Source organism: Anastrepha obliqua, chromosome 4 (assembly GCF_027943255.1).
Source record: "Anastrepha obliqua isolate idAnaObli1 chromosome 4, idAnaObli1_1.0, whole genome shotgun sequence".
Classification (NCBI taxonomy): domain Eukaryota; kingdom Metazoa; phylum Arthropoda; class Insecta; order Diptera; family Tephritidae; genus Anastrepha; species Anastrepha obliqua.
Window position 1 is genome coordinate 60,698,257 of NC_072895.1, and position 18,281 is coordinate 60,716,537.

Consider the following 18,281-nt stretch of genomic DNA (forward strand, 5'->3'; position numbering starts at 1 on the left):
GAAACCCTTTAGATATACTTGGATTGGGCAGAGCAAAACAATGCTTAACGATTTTATGACGCTGCAGAGGCTCAGAAACAGTGTTATACTGAGCAAGCGAGTGCCTACAAAACAAAGCAAAATGGAAAGTTTCTTTAATATGAAATGAAAGTTTCATTAATTATCGTTTTAAAGCGTATTTAATTACCCTAATTAATCCTTACTCGTCCATAAGACGACGAAAAATTGGGTGAAATTCTAAAACGTTTATAAGGATGAGCACTTAAACTAAACATTTAAACTAAAACATTATATTACCGTAAATATTTCTTGTCAGTGTATGATCAAGAGATGTACAAAGTTGCAGTATTTGTTAAAGAAAACTACAGCGATGATAAATAAATGAAATGAAAACTGAATTTTTTTCATCTCCCCGGGGGTTTTCTATCGCATAAGTACTATGTTCCCGTAGCGGGGCCTTTCGGCCGTTAAGGGTTAATATAATAAAACCAAACAAACTTAGAAGGCTATCAATAAGAAAACGATTTTAAGTTGTATAGAAAAAAACCTCAGTACTTGCGACAATCTCCAAACTTGCACCGAGCTCGGCTTTCATTAAGTGCAAGAATCGAGTTTCTACTGTAATTCGCCATAGAAGTAATCAGTTCATTTTCACGTTCCACATTCTGTATTCTCTCAATTGTGAGGCTGCTTTTTCATATGAACAAAAGGTATAGGCCTCATATTTTTAACGCATTCTCCGACTTTTCAATATCAATATAAAGAAAAAAACATGTATTTATGTAGCTAAAATATATTTATTACTATTTCAATATTTGTGTAAACATTTTAAATTACGTAAAATGATTAATAAAAATGTATCTTTGTTTAAAATAATTCGTTACTTGGTATTTGTATTAGCAATAAAGCACAAAAAAAGTGAGTAAAACATAATTTTGCATAGGTTTCTAAACTCTTTTGTTAAAAACTACATAATATTAGCAACATTTTTAAACAAAAAAATAATAATTTCAAAATTTGTTTAGTATTTTCTTCGATCAAGTACGTATGTACAAAATTTTGCTTAGTTTTGTTATTTTTCGTTTCTAAACAGTGGACATCTACATATAAACTAAGTAAATAGTTATATTGTATATGTATGTATGTCTGTGTATATCTTAAAGAGTAATTTTTGCATTTTTAACAAATGGGAAGATTTCGTTGTAATCGTTTATTGGGTGGATTCATTATAATTCTTTTTTTGTTTGTTTAATTTTTTTTTTTTGTTAAGGTAAAATTTTTATATTTACTTTTTTGTCAACTTTTCTTAAAAATCTTATAAAAATAAATTTAAAGTAATGCCTCACTTTTACTTCGGGTTACTGTGAGCTGCCCTCTCTCGTTTTCGATTTGTGTGACCAGTTTGTATGTAGTATCGTATGTAGCCGCAGAGTTACATTTGTGTGTAGTTGAACCATTATCCGATGTGCGAATTTTCGTTTAAATTATTTAAAAAAAAAGTTCTCAGTTTTCAAAAAAGAAAAAAAGAACAACTATACATAGCATCTATACAAAGGCAGAACATACTATTTGGTTGTATGTGCGCATGTATATGTGTACTTATGTATGCGTGCATGCGTGCATGTATGAGTGTCAGAGCAGCACGCAATTGCTGTCCTGTCGGCAGCGACGTCGCAAACAACTGCGCGAGCCCATCTCGTACATAAAGTCCGGATTGCTTATGTAATGCTGGTTCAGTAACTGACTGCCCAGCAGTGGTGACAAACGTATTTGTTGTTGGGAACGATGAAATTGTTGCGGTGATGCAGGTAATGTGTTATGTTGCATTGGTAATGTGTGTTGGTGTTGTTGTTGTTGTTGTTGATATTGATGTTGCTGTTGTTGTCTCAATTGACTGAGGGCAGGGCTGGGCAGTATAATTGTGCTAATACTACTCTGGCCTCATATACCTTGCAAGTATCGACGTAACTCTTCTTCGGTGTCGAATATCATTACCGGGAATGGTGAGCCGGGCACAAATTCACCAGCCCATTTCACCTCGACACGATAGTCACCGGGTTCTGTGGGGTCATACTGCAAGGAAGTTGTGTAAAAGAGTTAATTACATATTTGCGGTGTGCAAAATTTCGACATCTTTCTTTACCTTGCAGAGTATGGTGCGATCCTTTTGACTCTCGCGCTGCATTTCCACGCGGAATGCACCTTTGGGACCACGCACACGCACAGTCAGTTGGCCAGCGCCGGCGCCGCGTGTATCGCAGATGAAACGCGACTGGAAGGTGGCGAGCACGCCGTGCTCAATGCCGGGCCCATAGACGCGAACCTGTGGCGAGAAGAGATTGTTATCGAGTATTTGAAAGCAAAAACTACGAAACTGTGAATATTTTTATAAAAAATAAACGAATTCAATGATTTTGTTACTCTTGAAAATATGTAATATTTAGGCAAAATACTCCAAGGAAAAATATTAGATATGCATAGTTCTTTTCAAGCTCACTAATGGTGCCTAAAGAGAACCTAACTAGCTGGCTGGTAACCTCAGCAATTATAAACGACTTCATTGCCATGCGTACCAGAAAAGGTCTACCGGACAAGACGAAGTCCGGATTCTCTAAGAAGAACTATAGAATGTCAGAACAAATTTTACGCAATATGGCTTTTGTCGATCTTTCTAACGCCCAAATTGCGAACTCTCCAAATGCTACCACATTGCGCATCCAACGGTCTTCACAACTCTGCTAACGGCCAAGGGCAACCTATTATACTCTCTTTTCTTTCAAAATCCGTTTCTTTCAAAAATCTTTTCTTTGAAGCTCTTGACTGCCGCATTAACAGGATTATCTTAGGACTTTAGCTATTTGCACGATACGTTCAAAACCTGGATATTCAGGGTCATCCTTTATGTAAATTGAAATAATACCGACTATTATAGTCTCAAAATTATAATCATGAAAGTCTTAAGTCATCTAAGTCGTGTATTTAATTTGATTTTCCTAGAGTTTTCTGGATCCCTCAGTTGCGAAACATACAAATAAGTGATTGCACTGCTTGTGTAAATTTTAAAGATTTATAAAGAGCTTAATAGAAAACCAAGTCGACTCGAATGCCGAAATTCATCAATATTCCCGGCCCTTTCTATTTCAAACTATCACTTCCACTATTTCTTATTGTACACGTTTTTGAGAGTAGAAGCAAATATTCCAGATAAAATCGATTCAGATGTTCAAATATTTATAAGCCATGCCGTTCTCTCTAGGCCCACACGTGCCTCCAAATTTCTAGTTGCATTTCAATTGAAATTCATGAGACTTCATCCACTCACCTTGCTTGCATCGGGTGCTCCGGCGACCTTCAAAGCAAACGGCGAACCCGGCACATTTTGGCCACCGTATTTGATTGTCAGTAAATGCCTACCCGGCTCCTGTGGTTTTATGTTCAGCGTAAATGTAGCATCCCCATGATCATACAGCTCACAGTAGGCCACCTTTCGTGGGCCAGCGCAGTGAGCAGTCAACTCACCAGGACCAGCACGTCGCGTATCAATCCATGACTTAATATCCTTGCCGACAATGCCATGTCGAAGACCCTCACCCGAGCAAATGACTTTCGAGGCATCCATAGACGAACCGACAGCAACTGTGAGCGGGCAACCCTTCACCAGACGACCGTTCCATTTCACAGATAAAGTTAACGGTCCCGACGATGACTTCTGCGGCGTGTAGGAAGCCAACCAGATATTTTCGGTTGGTCGCGGTTGCGCCAAACTTACCGGCACGGAAGTGTTATCTTGATGTACAAGTATAACCTCAGGTCGTCCAGCGGGTGCATTTGTAGCGTCGATGGTAAAATGTGCAGCCTCGCCAGCTTGTGCCGCAGCCAGACCGCGACCGGTGAGCAGAACCTTATCGGCCGCTTGTTGACCAGTCACAAATGCACTGCGTGGACATTGGACAATGGTTAGACCACTCCAAGTGAGGTCTAAATCGTGTTCGCCTGGTGCTAAACTGTCTGCGGAAATGTAAATACGCATTTTACCATCATTTAACTTGTCGACCGGAATTTCAATGCCATCTATAGAACAGGCCAACTCGCCCGGACCCGCATTTTCCACATCGAAAACTATACGTGCCGGTAAAATAAGACGGCCGTCGTGGTCTAGCAGCGTGCCCCAACCGCCGACAGGAGTGATCTTAGAAGTTTCCACACAAGAAATGCTCCACGGAGAGCCAGGCAAATTGCCACGATTCGGACAGCTGGCGCGTATCTCATAATGGCCAACGGAGAGAATCGTGTATGAAATGCGCCATTCATTGTTGCCCAACGCCTGAAATTGCCAATATAAAAATACTAGTAAATACTCGCCAGTATAACTACACAATTTTACTTACCTTAATTTTCGGTTCAATTCGTTCGCCAAACTCATCCACGCGTTCGATTTGCACATTCGGTGCAATGGGACAGTAGACAATAAAAGAGGCTTCCTTGTTGCGCTGGCACACCTCCAGACCATTACCAGCGGCACGTGTGTCTGTCTTCACGCCTGTCGCGGAGGCGGTGAAGGTGAAAGGCGAACCCTGGATGGTCTCGCCACCGTACATGATTGTTAATTTGTAGGCACCCGGCTGGGATGGCACGAATTCAACGCTATGGATGCCCTCTGACTGTTCGGTGATGTGAACAGGTAGATTTTGATTGGTTGGGGAGATGGCAAAGGCTTCCAATTCTGCGATACCGGCATTCTCAGTGCGCACTGAACGAGAGAGGAGAAGCATGTAAATATACAAAATAAAATTGTTGATGAATAAATGTACCTGTGAAGCAGATGGGGCTGTGTAATGCTAACTGTCCTTTAGGTACGCCTTGAGCCGTGACACGACTAGTGTCAAAGGCCTCACATGTGAATGGACTGCCTGGTAGTGGCTTAGATTGATGGAGTACCTCTGAAAAAATATGGCATATGTAAGAAATTTTGAAATACTTATCTCTCAAAAGCCAACTCACCAATTATACTTTGGCCTGGTTTGTTGATGGTGAATTCGGCCTGTAAATGTCCGCTCTTAGTTTGATAGCAGCGTACTGGTAATGCTTGGCCACCCGGTCCTGATACAACTACGTCAAATTCGCGCGCTGGTCTCTTAACTGTATCGATGGCAAATGAAGTAGTTTTGCCCACACGTGCCTGATATAAACCAAGTCCAGATACACTGATCTCTTTGCCAACATTTGCTGGCAGCACGTTAATCTCAAGCGGTTTCAGCGAGATCGGTACTTCGTTGTACAGTATCGTGATCTTGTGTGGAGCCACGCGCATTGGATGGTAGACAATCTCATAAACCCCTGTCTTGGAGGGACCACGTATGGTATGTGGCACCTCAGAAGCACCGCACTTCACCAACGCTGACAACTCACCTTGTCCAGCCTCGTTGAGTGATACTGAAATGCTAGCTGGTCGCTGGCAGAGGGGCTCACCCACTTCGGTGATCTTCACCAGCGATGGGTCGAAGACGTTAAGTGTGCGTGTGCCTATGTGTTGACGTGTATCGCGATCAATAAAACGTATCAAATAATTGCCCGTCATATGTGTGCGGAATTCTGCCGTCTGCCGTGTGATGGTATACGGCACCGGTTTGTGATCGGGTCCAACGATCTCCGCGATCTGGTCATCAGTAGGAAAGTCGATGGTGGCCAAACTACCGATCTGTATGTACTGTGTAGTTTGTTGTATGTCGACGCGGAATGGGCTGCCATCGACGGGTACTTCATTGAATGTGATATTAACGTAATGCTGTTCCGTTGTCTGCGGCACGAAGGTAACATCGTAAAGACCACGTGCGCAGGCAACCACTTCCGCCTTCACAGTGCTCGTATCAGTGGAAACGACTAATTCAAGGGTACCTTCACCAGCGCCAGCGGCATCCACGCTGAAAGTTACTGGCACGCCCAATGCGGCTGGGCCATACTGCTGATCCAAACCGCTGATGCTGACACGTGAAACGTCGAAGACATTGCACGAGAACGGGGAACCGTTAATATGTTTATCATTAGCTGTGACGCTTATCAAATGCCGGCCAACCACCGTGGGCTGGAATGCAGCGGTATAAGCGTCGCCACCTTGTGGACTTAACTGGCATATAATATTATCACCGGATGGTGTTGTAACAAATACTTGAGGCTCAACGCCTTCGAACCCCTCCAATTCAAATGTATTATCCAACTTTATAGCTGCTTGCTTTAGACCTTCACCGCTGGCCAAAGCACGTGGCAAACTGATTGGTGCGGATGCGATCTGACAGGTGAACGGTGAACCGGGTACAGGATGCCCATTGAAGCGAACTGAAAGCGAGTGTGGCGCCGCCTCCGTGGGCTTGAAGTTAACCTTGAAGCGTGCATTACCCTCGGACTGTACATAGTTGGGCACGTTTTTGCCATTAACAGCTACGATGATTTCCAAGTTGCCTGCACCAGCCTGACTGGCATTAATGCCAAAACTAACGCTCTTCCCAACCACACCTGGACGTATATCGGTGACAATGACTTTCTCGGCGGAATAGGCTTTGAGTAAGAAGGGACTACCTTCCACATGACCGCCACCAGGCAAACGCACTTCCACTGAGTGATCGCCTACCTCAACAGGCTCAAATTTGATGTTATAGCCAATAGTATCCAATGGATCGATCTTCACAGGTACATTGCGTCTAGCCGGACCTAGTATCTCCACACTTGGTTCCGTGTCTGATTCGACTACAAACTCAAACAAACGTCCAACGCTCACCTTATCTAGTGCTTCGGGTGATTGTATACGCGCAGCGGCTGAGACACGACAAGTGAACGGTGAGCCCGGTACATCTTGTCCATTGAAACGCAATTCAACGGTGTGATTTTGAGGGTCACGTGGTGTAAAACTAATGGCGTAAGTGTGCTGTCCCTGTGCTTGAGCCGAAGTCGGTACACGACCGCCATTGACGGTCACCTCAAGATTACCAGGACCAGCTTGTGAGGTCTCCACGAGGAAAGTGACCGCCTTACCGACTGTGCCATTGCTGACGTTCTTCACTTTGATGGCATTAACATCGTACACCTGGATAGGTGAGGTAAAAAATTAATATGTAGTTACAGTTAGATGAATGTGAATATATACGACATGTGCTTTGCTGAATCCAGCAATCCAGTGGCGGTAGTGAAGTGATGCAGTAAAGTATAACTTTAAGTTAACTGTATAGTGAAACTAACAGCACTGGCCTGGTTTGTTTTGACTATCGGTATTAGCGAGAATATTAATGAAATGAGAGGGCTTGAATGTTAAATAACATTTACAGCCTCTGGTTTTAGTCTACAGTGTGCGACACGGTGTATGTATGCTTACCTTAGCTGCATAGGGACTACCCGCGGTGGACAAACCGTTGACGGTTACATTTACTCGATGCTCGCCGACAACTCGTGGCACAAACTCCGCCTTGAAGATACCCTCCGACGTTTGATGAACCTGTGCGGGCACTGACTGGCCGGCAGGTCCTGATGCGTTGCACGATATTTATATTTTGTGGTTAATGCGTGGATTTTTGAGATTTTCGTTGAATTTTCAATTTCGTTTTTGGTTTGAAAGTTTTTTTTTTTGCATTTTGATTTTAAATAATTTTTGGATTGTTTTGTTTTTGATTTTTACGTTTTGTTATTAAAATTTTTATGCGAACGTTGTGTTGCGCGAAAATAAAGTTAACGGCGTAAAAATTTGTTTTTTGTTGAAATTTGCAAAATACGCAAAATACGGGTAAATTATATTTGGTTTAGCAAAAGCATACGTTTTTTTTAGTTGTGGGTTTACAAAAGTTAGTTGGGTTTGTTTTGGTTTTTTTTAATTAATTTTTTGTTATGTGGGTTGGCATGTGAGTGTTTTGTTTAAAAATGAATAAATGAGAAAAAATTTTGAAAAAAAGCTTGATTAGTTTTATTAAAGAAAATTATTGTAAATGTGAATGAGCGTCGTATGTATTTTGGATATTTAGTGTTTTATTTTCAGCTGACTAAGCAAGCGAAATTATTTTACTTTTTCCTTAAAAATATGTGTATGTTTATACACTCCTTAGTTAGTGAATTGATAAGTGGAAATTAGTTATAATTTTATTTTTAGTAATTTTAAATGCTAATGGGCCTTATAAGTATAGTATATAATTCTATTTACAAATGTAGGAAAAGCGTAGGGGATACTAAGAAATCACACGGCACTATTTTATTTAAGAATTTTTGTTAGTACGCGCATGAGAAGACACAGTTGCGAAATATTTAGATTGCAGATGGTTTTAATAAAATTATTATGAAGTGACTAGGCATTAAATTTGATAACTTTCATTCAAACTATGTAAATCGCTACAGTTTTTTTTTATAAAATTCGACTAAAATTTAATTCTACTAAAGGTATGGTATGTGTACTTCAAAAAACAAAAATAATAAAAAATTAAAAAATTATAAGAACAGCTTTCTTTTATTTTAAAGTCAAGTTTATTATTAGCAAGAATTAATTATGAACTACCTTTTTAATAGTGAAACACACAGACAAATTTCTGAAACCCACCGTCTGCCTTAATGGATTAACTCCTTGTAACATATTTAAAAAAATTATTTTTTTACGTAAAAATTCGCTAATACCTTAAAAATTGCATACTTAAGGCATAAAGTGAGGAAAATTTCTAAATAATTATATTTTGAAATTTGGCGCAGCTCCTCTCAGTCCATCCATCCATCCTCAAAACTTGAACCCAGATGCCATAGCACCGCGGCTAAACTCGCGCTAAATATTGAGACACCGATAGCGCTACATTTAACCCGCGTGCCAAGGGACTAGAAACAAATGGCATTGGCAAGTTCAGTTTAGAGGGAATAATGAACGCGAAGAAAAGATCGGTGAAACGAAAACTTGGATGCTCGGATGGATTTCAGATTAGTTGGGTGAGTGATAAATTATTAACAAATAAAAACAATTTTTTTTCTCAGATTTTGTTTGTTTGTTTCTACCTCAATTTGGGGCAATGCGTATCTAGAGAAGGTGATGTGATTAGACTAGTTGGTTCTCCGATTCGCCTTTAATTTATAATACCAGTAAAACGGAATGACGGCAAGTTGTTGTTGTGTTGTAAATGCGTGACATACTATTTGTATATATTCGACATTCATTCCATTCTTCTGTTCCCTTTACTTCACATTCAGAATTTAAAAAATGTTGTTGCTCAAATGCTACGGCCTTGTATAGATTCGTCTTGGTTTGGTGTGCATTTTTCGAAAACGGTACCAGTGTTTCTCTAACAGATCTTGTTTTTGAATTACTTTATTTTGATTTTTTTGTTTTGACGCATACTAAAAAATATGTTTTCTTCTAATAAATATGGATATGCTCAAGGCGCATTCATTAAAAGTTCATTAAATGACACTAGACGAACAACAACGTTTTGTTTATTAGAAATGCCCCGACAAAAGAAAGTAGAAAAGAAAAATAAAATGACGAACTATGTTGCATAGCCGACAAGAAGTTGGAGCTATGCGAATGACACGGCTTTTAGTCATTTCATTTTATGCTGGCATCCGGATGTACACGGCGAGAGAAGAACACAAATCAACGATCTACCGATACCAATTTTAATAGATCCGTCTTGTATTAGGTAGCGACGTGGAATTTTTAATAACAAATTTTATATCTAATGAAAATTAATTTTGTTTTCTAATTAACCAATGTGGCGCTTTATCTAAAAAATAAAAATTGGAAAATTTTCCCCACTGAATAAACTATATACACATATGGTCATTAAAATAGGTACGCTGCCTTTATATACCGACTTCCTTGTGCCACTATGAAAAATTTAGAACTATTATTGAGATTTCGCTTTTTTTATAAATGGCATCACTGCTTCGTTGCGTTATTGGTTGCTCAGATTCGGTTATATTCATAATGACTAATTTTGCGTGGCCACTAAAATAGGTACTTTGCGGACAACTCTTGAATTCGAACTAATTAAGTTGAAAATATTGTAACGTAAGTAGCGAATTAAATATAGTTCATAAAATAACTAATAATTAATATGAGTTTCTTTCAAAGATGGATCGTGCGCAGCCTTGCACAGTTGTCAATCTTCGAAAACAAAAAAAAATATCGTACAATTTCATCACACTTGAACGGTCCAAAAATTTTGTTGTAAATACCCTTAAGCCCACTGAACGACGTGGTGACAAAAAGAAAACGACTTGCAGTTCTGATAATCTAACTGCGACCCTTGCCAAGAGATATTCTTTTAAGTCATCAAAGGCCATTGCAGCTGAAATCAACTGAACTGTACGGCGTCGATTGTACAACATGAACCTCCAAGGTAGAATAGCTCATAAAGTTCCTCTGTTGAACGAAGCAAATTTAAGGAAGCGGAAAAGTTTTGCTCAAGAGTACAAGTCATGGTGTGGGTCAGAGGGAATGAAAAAATGGAAGAACATACTTTGGACCGATGAAGCAAAATTAAATTTATTTCGAAACGATGCTGGGCGGTTAACAAAAACAAAAAAAAAAAAACAGTTGAGCACGATGGAGGCAACAAACTGATTTAGGGATGCCTTCCTTGGTATGGAGTAGGACCTATTCACCTCATAACTAATAATATGGACAAATTTACTTATAAGGACATACTTCAGGAAGTGATGTTACCATTTGCTGAGGAGAATATGCCACTTTTTATGCAAGATAAAGAACCAAAACACGCCTCAGTGTTAGTAGGTACGTGAATGGTCTTTACAAAATATTGCTCAAGTTATGGGCTGACCAAGCCAGTAACCCAACCTAAACCCCATTGCAAACCTTTGAGGAGATTTACTAAATAAGCGAATCGAGAAGAAAACATTAAAAAATAACAAGGATTTATGGTAAAAAATCAAAGAACTATGGCATTCCACTATTCCTCAGGAGCCTGCCGTAGGTTTATCAATTTCATGCCAAATTGAATACAAAAAGTCATTGACAATCATGGTGAATACCACAGGGAGTATGGATCAAACTAAGCAACATTTTTAATAAAATCACTAAGTTCTTTTTGTATCGTATATATCTCTATTTCGTACCTATTCTAATGACCACATGAATATTTCGTTTTTGTGCTTATTGTCACTAGATTAAATTTTGAAAGATTCTTGAATTTTTATTTATATTAATCTATGAAACAAAAACTACATGCAACTGAATATCTGTTATTAATAATTTTAAAAACTTGCATTTTCCGTACGAACGAGGGGTACCCATTTTAATGATCATAGTGAATATTTGGAATAAAAATAGCGCGTTTCTTAAAGTTTGAATTGCCCTCTTTCCAATGGATGTGTGAGGTTTTAAATGCCACGCTGCCTCCTCCTCCACACACTACTCCAAAATCAGTGGGTAATTACCATAAATAAACATTCCCCAATTTTTATACTGATTGTCTCAGAAAATTATCGAACCTTTTATAATAAATTCTAAACTAATAAATTTTGCAGATTTCGCAAAAAGATAGCCGCACCATTTTTGGTGGCACTCAGTGTGTTTGGACATAACAATGTCGCAATCAAAGTTTGAATCATATCAAAATCAATAAAGAATTATCAATTCGGTGTGTTTCTTTTCAGCATTCCAAAAATTAGCTCTACAGAAAGAGGTCTAGCGAGGGCAGTGCTAAAAATTCTGCTAATTGGAAGACTTAATAATTATTTGGAGTAAACCTTTGAAACTTTCGATGATAAAATACTCACTATTCATCTACATTTATATATGAAAAAATGTATAATAATAATATTAAAAAAATTTCCTCGCCATTAAAAACTCATATAAAGCGTATTATTTTTTGTTTTTGATTTGTGAGTATGTTTTTATTTGAAAATATTCCTCTCTTAATTGACAACATTAATAAAATCGTTTATTGAATACATTACAAGTGATAAATGAAAGTACGGACATAGTGTTAGTATTGATCAAGGACCTATCGGTGACTACTAAAACTTAGTTGTGTTGAATTGATAAAAAAATTATATTGAAAGGTAAGCATTTTGTTCACGGCTTTATAAGTACAGAAGAAATCATCAAAACAAACTTTAAGGTGTGTTAGTGAAAAGAATACTACTGTTTTTTACCAATTTACATTACTAACAATTAAAATTCTGATAAGTTATAGTATAGTGCAATAAAATCAATTCAAGAAAGGAAGGTAGAAATAGAGAGAGAAAGAGGGAGAGAGAGTGAGAAATAGAGTACAAGTGTACAGTGTGCAATTTAGAGCCTGTTTGAAAGTGTAAATTGTCTGTTTTGTATGACACACATACATATTCTTACATATGTGTATGCTGTATTATAAGTATGTTTTTAGTAAGTATGTAAATAATAATTTCATATATGTAAGTATGATAATGTATATATATGTATAAGTAGAAAGAGTGTCTAGTACAATAGTTTTCGCCGCCCTGAAATATAATACAGATCAAAAGTGAGAATCGAAAAATTGACAATAATAAAAATACTATAATAACAAAAACAAAATATGATTGTTAAAATAAATAGAATATATATGAAATAAAATTTTGTATATGTGTGAACATTGAAGGAAGCAATTTGAATTTGTGTACCTAAACATATACATATGTACAAACAAAACGAGCAGACATTGAACATACATGAATATACATACATATGCAAATATGCCGAAAGAAGTTTGGAGCGATCTTTCAACGCGCACGCCTCACAATAGAAGCAAGCAGATGAATTTCTTTATCTTTAAATATGAGTTTGAATAATTTGCGTTTCGGGTCTTCGATCGATTAAGGGTAGCAAAGGTGTACACAGCAGTTGCGGTCAAAATAATAGTAGTGGATTTTTTTTGTTTATAAGATGGTCGCTTTTACGAGGTGTGTTCAAAAAGTACCGCGAATTTTGAATTTTCGCAGGTTACGTATATTCGAATTTCGATTTTTTTGTGGCGAAATGTTGGTACTCATGCCTCTCACTCATGCCGACGAGTTCGGCCATTTTGAATGTTCAGTTAATTGTTGACAGCTGCTTTGCTTGCACGTGTTGCGGCTCGTCTTCGCTTTTTACCTATTCAAAAAGATGCACCAAAGAACCTGTATCAAATTTTGTGTGAAAAACGAAATTAAGCGCGCGGATGCATTCCGAATGTTGACTGTGTCATACGGAGAAGCTACTTTGGACCAAAGCAACGTTTATCGGTGGTACAAAATGTTTCAGAAGGCCGAGAAGATGTGAACAACGAAAAACGTGTCGGACGCCCGAGTACTTTAACAACAGACGAAAAAATTGATGAAGGGTGGAAAATAGTATTGACCAATCGTCGAATCACCGTTAGAGAAGTTGCTGAGGACCTAGACATATCGATTGGCTCGTGTCATTCGATTTTTTTCAATGATTTGGGCATGAGACGGGTCGCCCCAAAATTCGTACCAAAACTGCTCAATTTCGACCAAAAGCAGAATCGCATGAACATTGCTAATGAGAAGTTGGACTCTGTCCGCGACGATGACCCAAATTTGCTCCAGAGGGTCATAACTGGTGACGAATCGTGGGTTTATGGTTTTGACGTGGAAGCCAAAGCTGAATCATCTCAATGGAAGCTGCCGCACGAACCAAGACCGAAGAAAGCGCGCCAAGTTCGGTCGAATGTAAAAGTTTCAATTACCGGTTTCTTCGATTGCAGGGGCGTTGTGCATCATGAGTTTTTGCCACAGGGTAAAACGGTCAATAAAGAATATTACCTGCAAGTTATGCGCAATTTGCGGAAGAACAAAAATTGAAAGATTAAAGATTAAGAAATTTGTGGAAGAAGAAAACGCATCGTTGCTTGTACGCGACTTTTTGGCCAAAAACAATACACTAATGATACCACATCCACCGTTATCCCCAGATCTGGCCCCCTGTGACTTTTTCTTGTTCTCGAAACTGAAGAGGCCCATGAAAGGACGACGTTACGCTACGATTGACAAGATAAAGACGGTATCGAAGGAGGAGCTGAACAAGATAGAAAAAAATTATTTTTTGAAGTGCTTCGAAGATTGGAAAAAACGTTGGCACAAGTGCATAATAACTCAAGGGGATTACTTCGAAGGGGACAAAATAGATATTAATGAATAAATAAATAATTTTTGAAAAAAAAACAAAATTCGCGATACTTTTTGAACACACCTTCTATACGTTCCCTGCCCCATATCCCGGCCTACGCTAAACTTCATTTGCACACGAAGCTGAATTTTTGAATTTAACATTTTTTCATGTAGAATTGAATATCTGGTAACATTGTTGTATATGAAGTTATGATGTTCCCAGCAATTTTTTTTATTTAATAAATTTTAATATTTAAATTATGAAAATAATACGCATTCTCTCAAATACAAGAAAGAATAGGTTTTTATAAAAAATATTAAAGTTACCATGTACAATATAATCAATATATATGGACTACTTTCACACCGCTTTCTAACAAAAAATTCTGCTTGAGCGCAGGTGAAGATTTTCATCAAATCCACTTGATCGGCAATGTGTTAAAAATGGAGCGTCTTGCACAATAATTCTGGCGCGCCTCTTTATTTTTGTAAAGCTTTTTCTACTTTACGCAATCAAGGAAAACTATACACCAATTCGTCTATGAATAAATTCGACTAATTTCGATCTCTCTGCAAGAGAATCAACCAAATCAGACAAGCAAAATGTTGCGACAGAGAAGATGGAAGGTTACATATGTATCCACGACTCTTAGTGAACTTGACCGAACTAGCTATTAAATTGTGGGTTTTTTTATACATATTTGTTTTTTTTTAATGTTAGGAAAAGTGCTTTCTATTCTGTTTTCTTTTACTTTTCTTGTTTAAATTACTCTAACCTAACCTTTGATTTTTATTTTCAAATGCTGACTATTTTGATAATCTCTTCCTAATTCTCTCATTTATATTTTTTTTACAGCAAAGCGACGCTAATTTTTCTACTTCAATTATTTTTGTATCCTATAATTTTTAAATAAAAAAGTTTACGATCCCCAGTTGTATCTAAAAATTTTTGCTGGACGTTGAAAAGTCAGTTGCAAATGTGAAATTAACAAATTACTTGCCAGTTAGGCAGACAGTACAGGGTGATGCTTGGTACGACATGCGACGTATGCGTCTTGGGTCGAGCTTCTGTGGTGTTTATCTTAATGTTGGAGCGACCTACAGTATCTGTCACCTCAGTACGGCAGATGCTTTTCAATGAAGATCTTTTTCATGGTGTTTCATGCCCACAGCGACTTTCGAACCCAAGTACTATGGAATTGTAGTCACGCACAAACCCCTTCAACTACAGAGGAAAAACCTAGAAAACTCCTGAACTGAATTCTATGAAAAACGGCGAATAGCTTTTATTAGGGAATTTTTAATGGGGCGATTGCTATTAGAAAAAACTGTTTCTATTATTTGATATTAATGCACGGAAATTCGAAGCTACGCACTCCCGAATTGTAATCACGCACCAACCCATTCGGCCGCGGTTTGAAGAATCCCTCTTGTTAAAAGGTTATAGCAATAATCGATCAAATATTCACTGACACGCCATGAATGTCAAAGTAATTGAGACCTTAAGTATGCGGTATTTATTGTTATTACCGTAATTTGTAATTCGTTATTTTATAATTTTTTCTGGTAATTTATTTTTGTATACCTACTGTACTTTTAAATTAATTTAGACCATAGTATCTGCACATTGAAAATGTTGGCGCAAAAATAGTTAGAGATGATGTAGGGAATTACAGAACCTCCCGGAATATCCAGAAGGACGGAAAGATAGCAAAAAAGCCAAAATATTAGTGTTTACAACGCAAAATTCACTGTTTTCATTTAGAAGCAGTAAAAACATTAAATGACAAAAGTTTTTTCCGAGCTATTCAATAAGAAAAAATTCAAACTGGAGAACGCACGCTGGCTAGTTTCAATTAAAAAATATTACCTTGTAAAGAATTACTACAAAATCGAGTTTTGTTTGAATATTAGATTTTTATTTGAAGGAAAAGACAAGAATGAGTAAAACTTTTGCCTACAAAGGAGACTACGTAAGATAAGTTCCGTCTTCATTCTTAACGCGGCTAGTTATTGGTCCATTCTCTAACATGAAGACTTTTAAAATATTAAATTTGACTGCGAGGCATTCAAATATAGGTTATGGGTATTGGCGTATGTACTTATATATGTATAATGAAATTCACACAATACAGATTTTGACTTCACAGGAACGGGCGTACATAGGTATGAATATCTTTCTATGTGAAATATCTATTAAAAGCAGGCCTTAGTATTTTTGTTTGTTTGTTTGCTTGCAGTGCGGAGGTAATTTTTGCATTTTTTGTTTTCGAATTTAAAAATTTGTAAAAAATCATGAATGAATATTAATGAAAGTTTGAGTTAAGGATTGAACCACAACATGCGTGTGTTAAATTTTTTGGTCGCTCGCTTTTTGATGAAAAAATGCAAGGTTGCGTAGAGAAATGAAAAAAAATGTGCTCATAGTAAAAGAATATTTATTTTAATATTTTGTGTATATGCACATACATTTGTATGTATGTTCACACATGCATATAATTTGATTAAAATATTGCTGAGGTATGCCGTAAATAATGAGTATTGTAAATTCTAAATGGCTAAGAATGCTCTGATTTTTTAGCAAATTTAATGCTCTGGTGAGCGCCTCCATGTCAAGTGGTCCAAGTATTTTGAAAATTGTTGTAAATTCTTCCAGAAACTCGTTTATTTATAGGCTTGAGTATACTAAGAAGTAAACTGTACATTTTTTTATATTTTTATTTAATAATTTTGAGGTGTATTTAAAGTTGGAATTTTGGTGTAGTTTTTTAATGTGGCTCATTTTAACAATTCACAAATTTTTCATTACAAATGTTTATAAACCTTCCGGCAGGGTGATTAATTTTACATTATAGATATCTTCAAACTCAAATTTCATAAGATTTCTAGATCGGGATTGATTTCCCTAAGGACAATACCAGTCCTCCTATAAACAGAGTATTCTCAAGTCATGGATTCCGTAGCGTGAAGAGTCACCACCCTAATAGTCTAGACAGTCGCTGGTGATAATCGGTTTACATTTGTGGTAATTAACGATTAACTCGGAATTATCTCAGGAACTCATTACAACTAATGCGGATTGATTAAATCTCATGATTTAAGCGGACTAGGGGAATTTCCGATTGTAACATTGCTGAGAAATAACACTGAAAATACTGAAACTTTTAAAGATAAGAACAAAAAAGACTGGATGCAATGCTAGTTTGCACTAACACGTTCGAAATGACATTAATTGTTTTAATATTTCGGAAAATAAATAATTGTATTTCTTGTCTGCGATTAATCTTTTCACTAATCCGCGTAACAGCCGTCTGTCATACTACAATTTTAATCAGAATTAATTGTGCCGGCAATCCCGATTAACGCCGCTGTCTATCTGGCCTATAAGTTGCCGTGGTCGAATTGGCATACCATGAGAGAACGTAAAAAGATTAGAGAGTACTAAAATGTGTAACAAAAGAAAGCAAAGCTGAAACCAGGGAACATTAAAAATATTTTTCTTTCTCTTCTTCATCTTCTCATAGTTTTACAACAATCTAACAGGGTGTATTAAATGATGTGTGATTGACAACTCAGTGCGACTTTTTTTAAGGGACTATACTGTCAAAAATTATAAACAAAGGAACTATAATAAAATGGGTAACAATATTATCAATTTGAGCGCTGCCACACACTGAGCAAAATACAGTTAAATTGTTTTTTTCTAACAACTGTAGGTTGATCGATTGCACCGCGACGTGGCGAAAGAATGTGTTTAAGATCAAAATTCAATCATGAAATGTTATCTCTTCAAAAAAGTTTAAGTATCGGATTTAAACTGAGCATAATTACAAAAAAGTGAAAATTTCAAAAAATTCGAAAAAATTAGGATACGAAAAAATTTATAATTTTTTTTTCTACATATATTTCGGATAATTTGGATAAAATCGTATGGAAAATATTTATTTTGATTTCTCTCAAATTAACAATTATTTAAAGTAAAATCCAAAGAAAAGAGACTTACGCGAAAAAAAATTTAATTTTGAACCCCTATATCTCGATAACTACTGAATATTTACTTCCCTATCTTTAGAACAATTTACGCTACTGTATAGCTAATAAAATATTATATTCTAAAAGACAAAATTAACCACATATCATCCACATGTCGCTATTTCTCGAAAATATTAACCTGA

At 37.0% G+C, this 18,281-nt stretch overlaps 1 protein-coding gene across 9 annotated transcripts in view; it reads right to left on the reverse strand.

The window, feature by feature from the left end:
- Positions 1-1,939: 1,939 nt before the first annotated feature.
- LOC129245561 (filamin-C) overlaps positions 1,940-18,281 on the reverse strand; it is a 150,197-nt gene continuing 133,855 nt past the window's right edge. For 8 of the 9 annotated variants that reach the window (XM_054883781.1, XM_054883782.1, XM_054883783.1 and 5 more), the window contains 7 exons: positions 7,364-7,512; positions 5,002-7,078; positions 4,812-4,940; positions 4,389-4,750; positions 3,323-4,324; positions 2,144-2,323; positions 1,940-2,073 (listed from right to left, as the gene is read on the reverse strand). In XM_054883781.1, the coding sequence (XP_054739756.1) occupies positions 1,942-2,073; positions 2,144-2,323; positions 3,323-4,324; positions 4,389-4,750; positions 4,812-4,940; positions 5,002-7,078; positions 7,364-7,512 (4,031 nt within the window). In that variant the 3' untranslated portion in view covers positions 1,940-1,941. Of the gene's footprint in view, positions 2,074-2,143; positions 2,324-3,322; positions 4,325-4,388; positions 4,751-4,811; positions 4,941-5,001; positions 7,079-7,363; positions 7,513-11,836; positions 12,457-18,281 lie in introns of those variants that run through there. The other variant, XM_054883788.1, reaches the window with a different exon arrangement.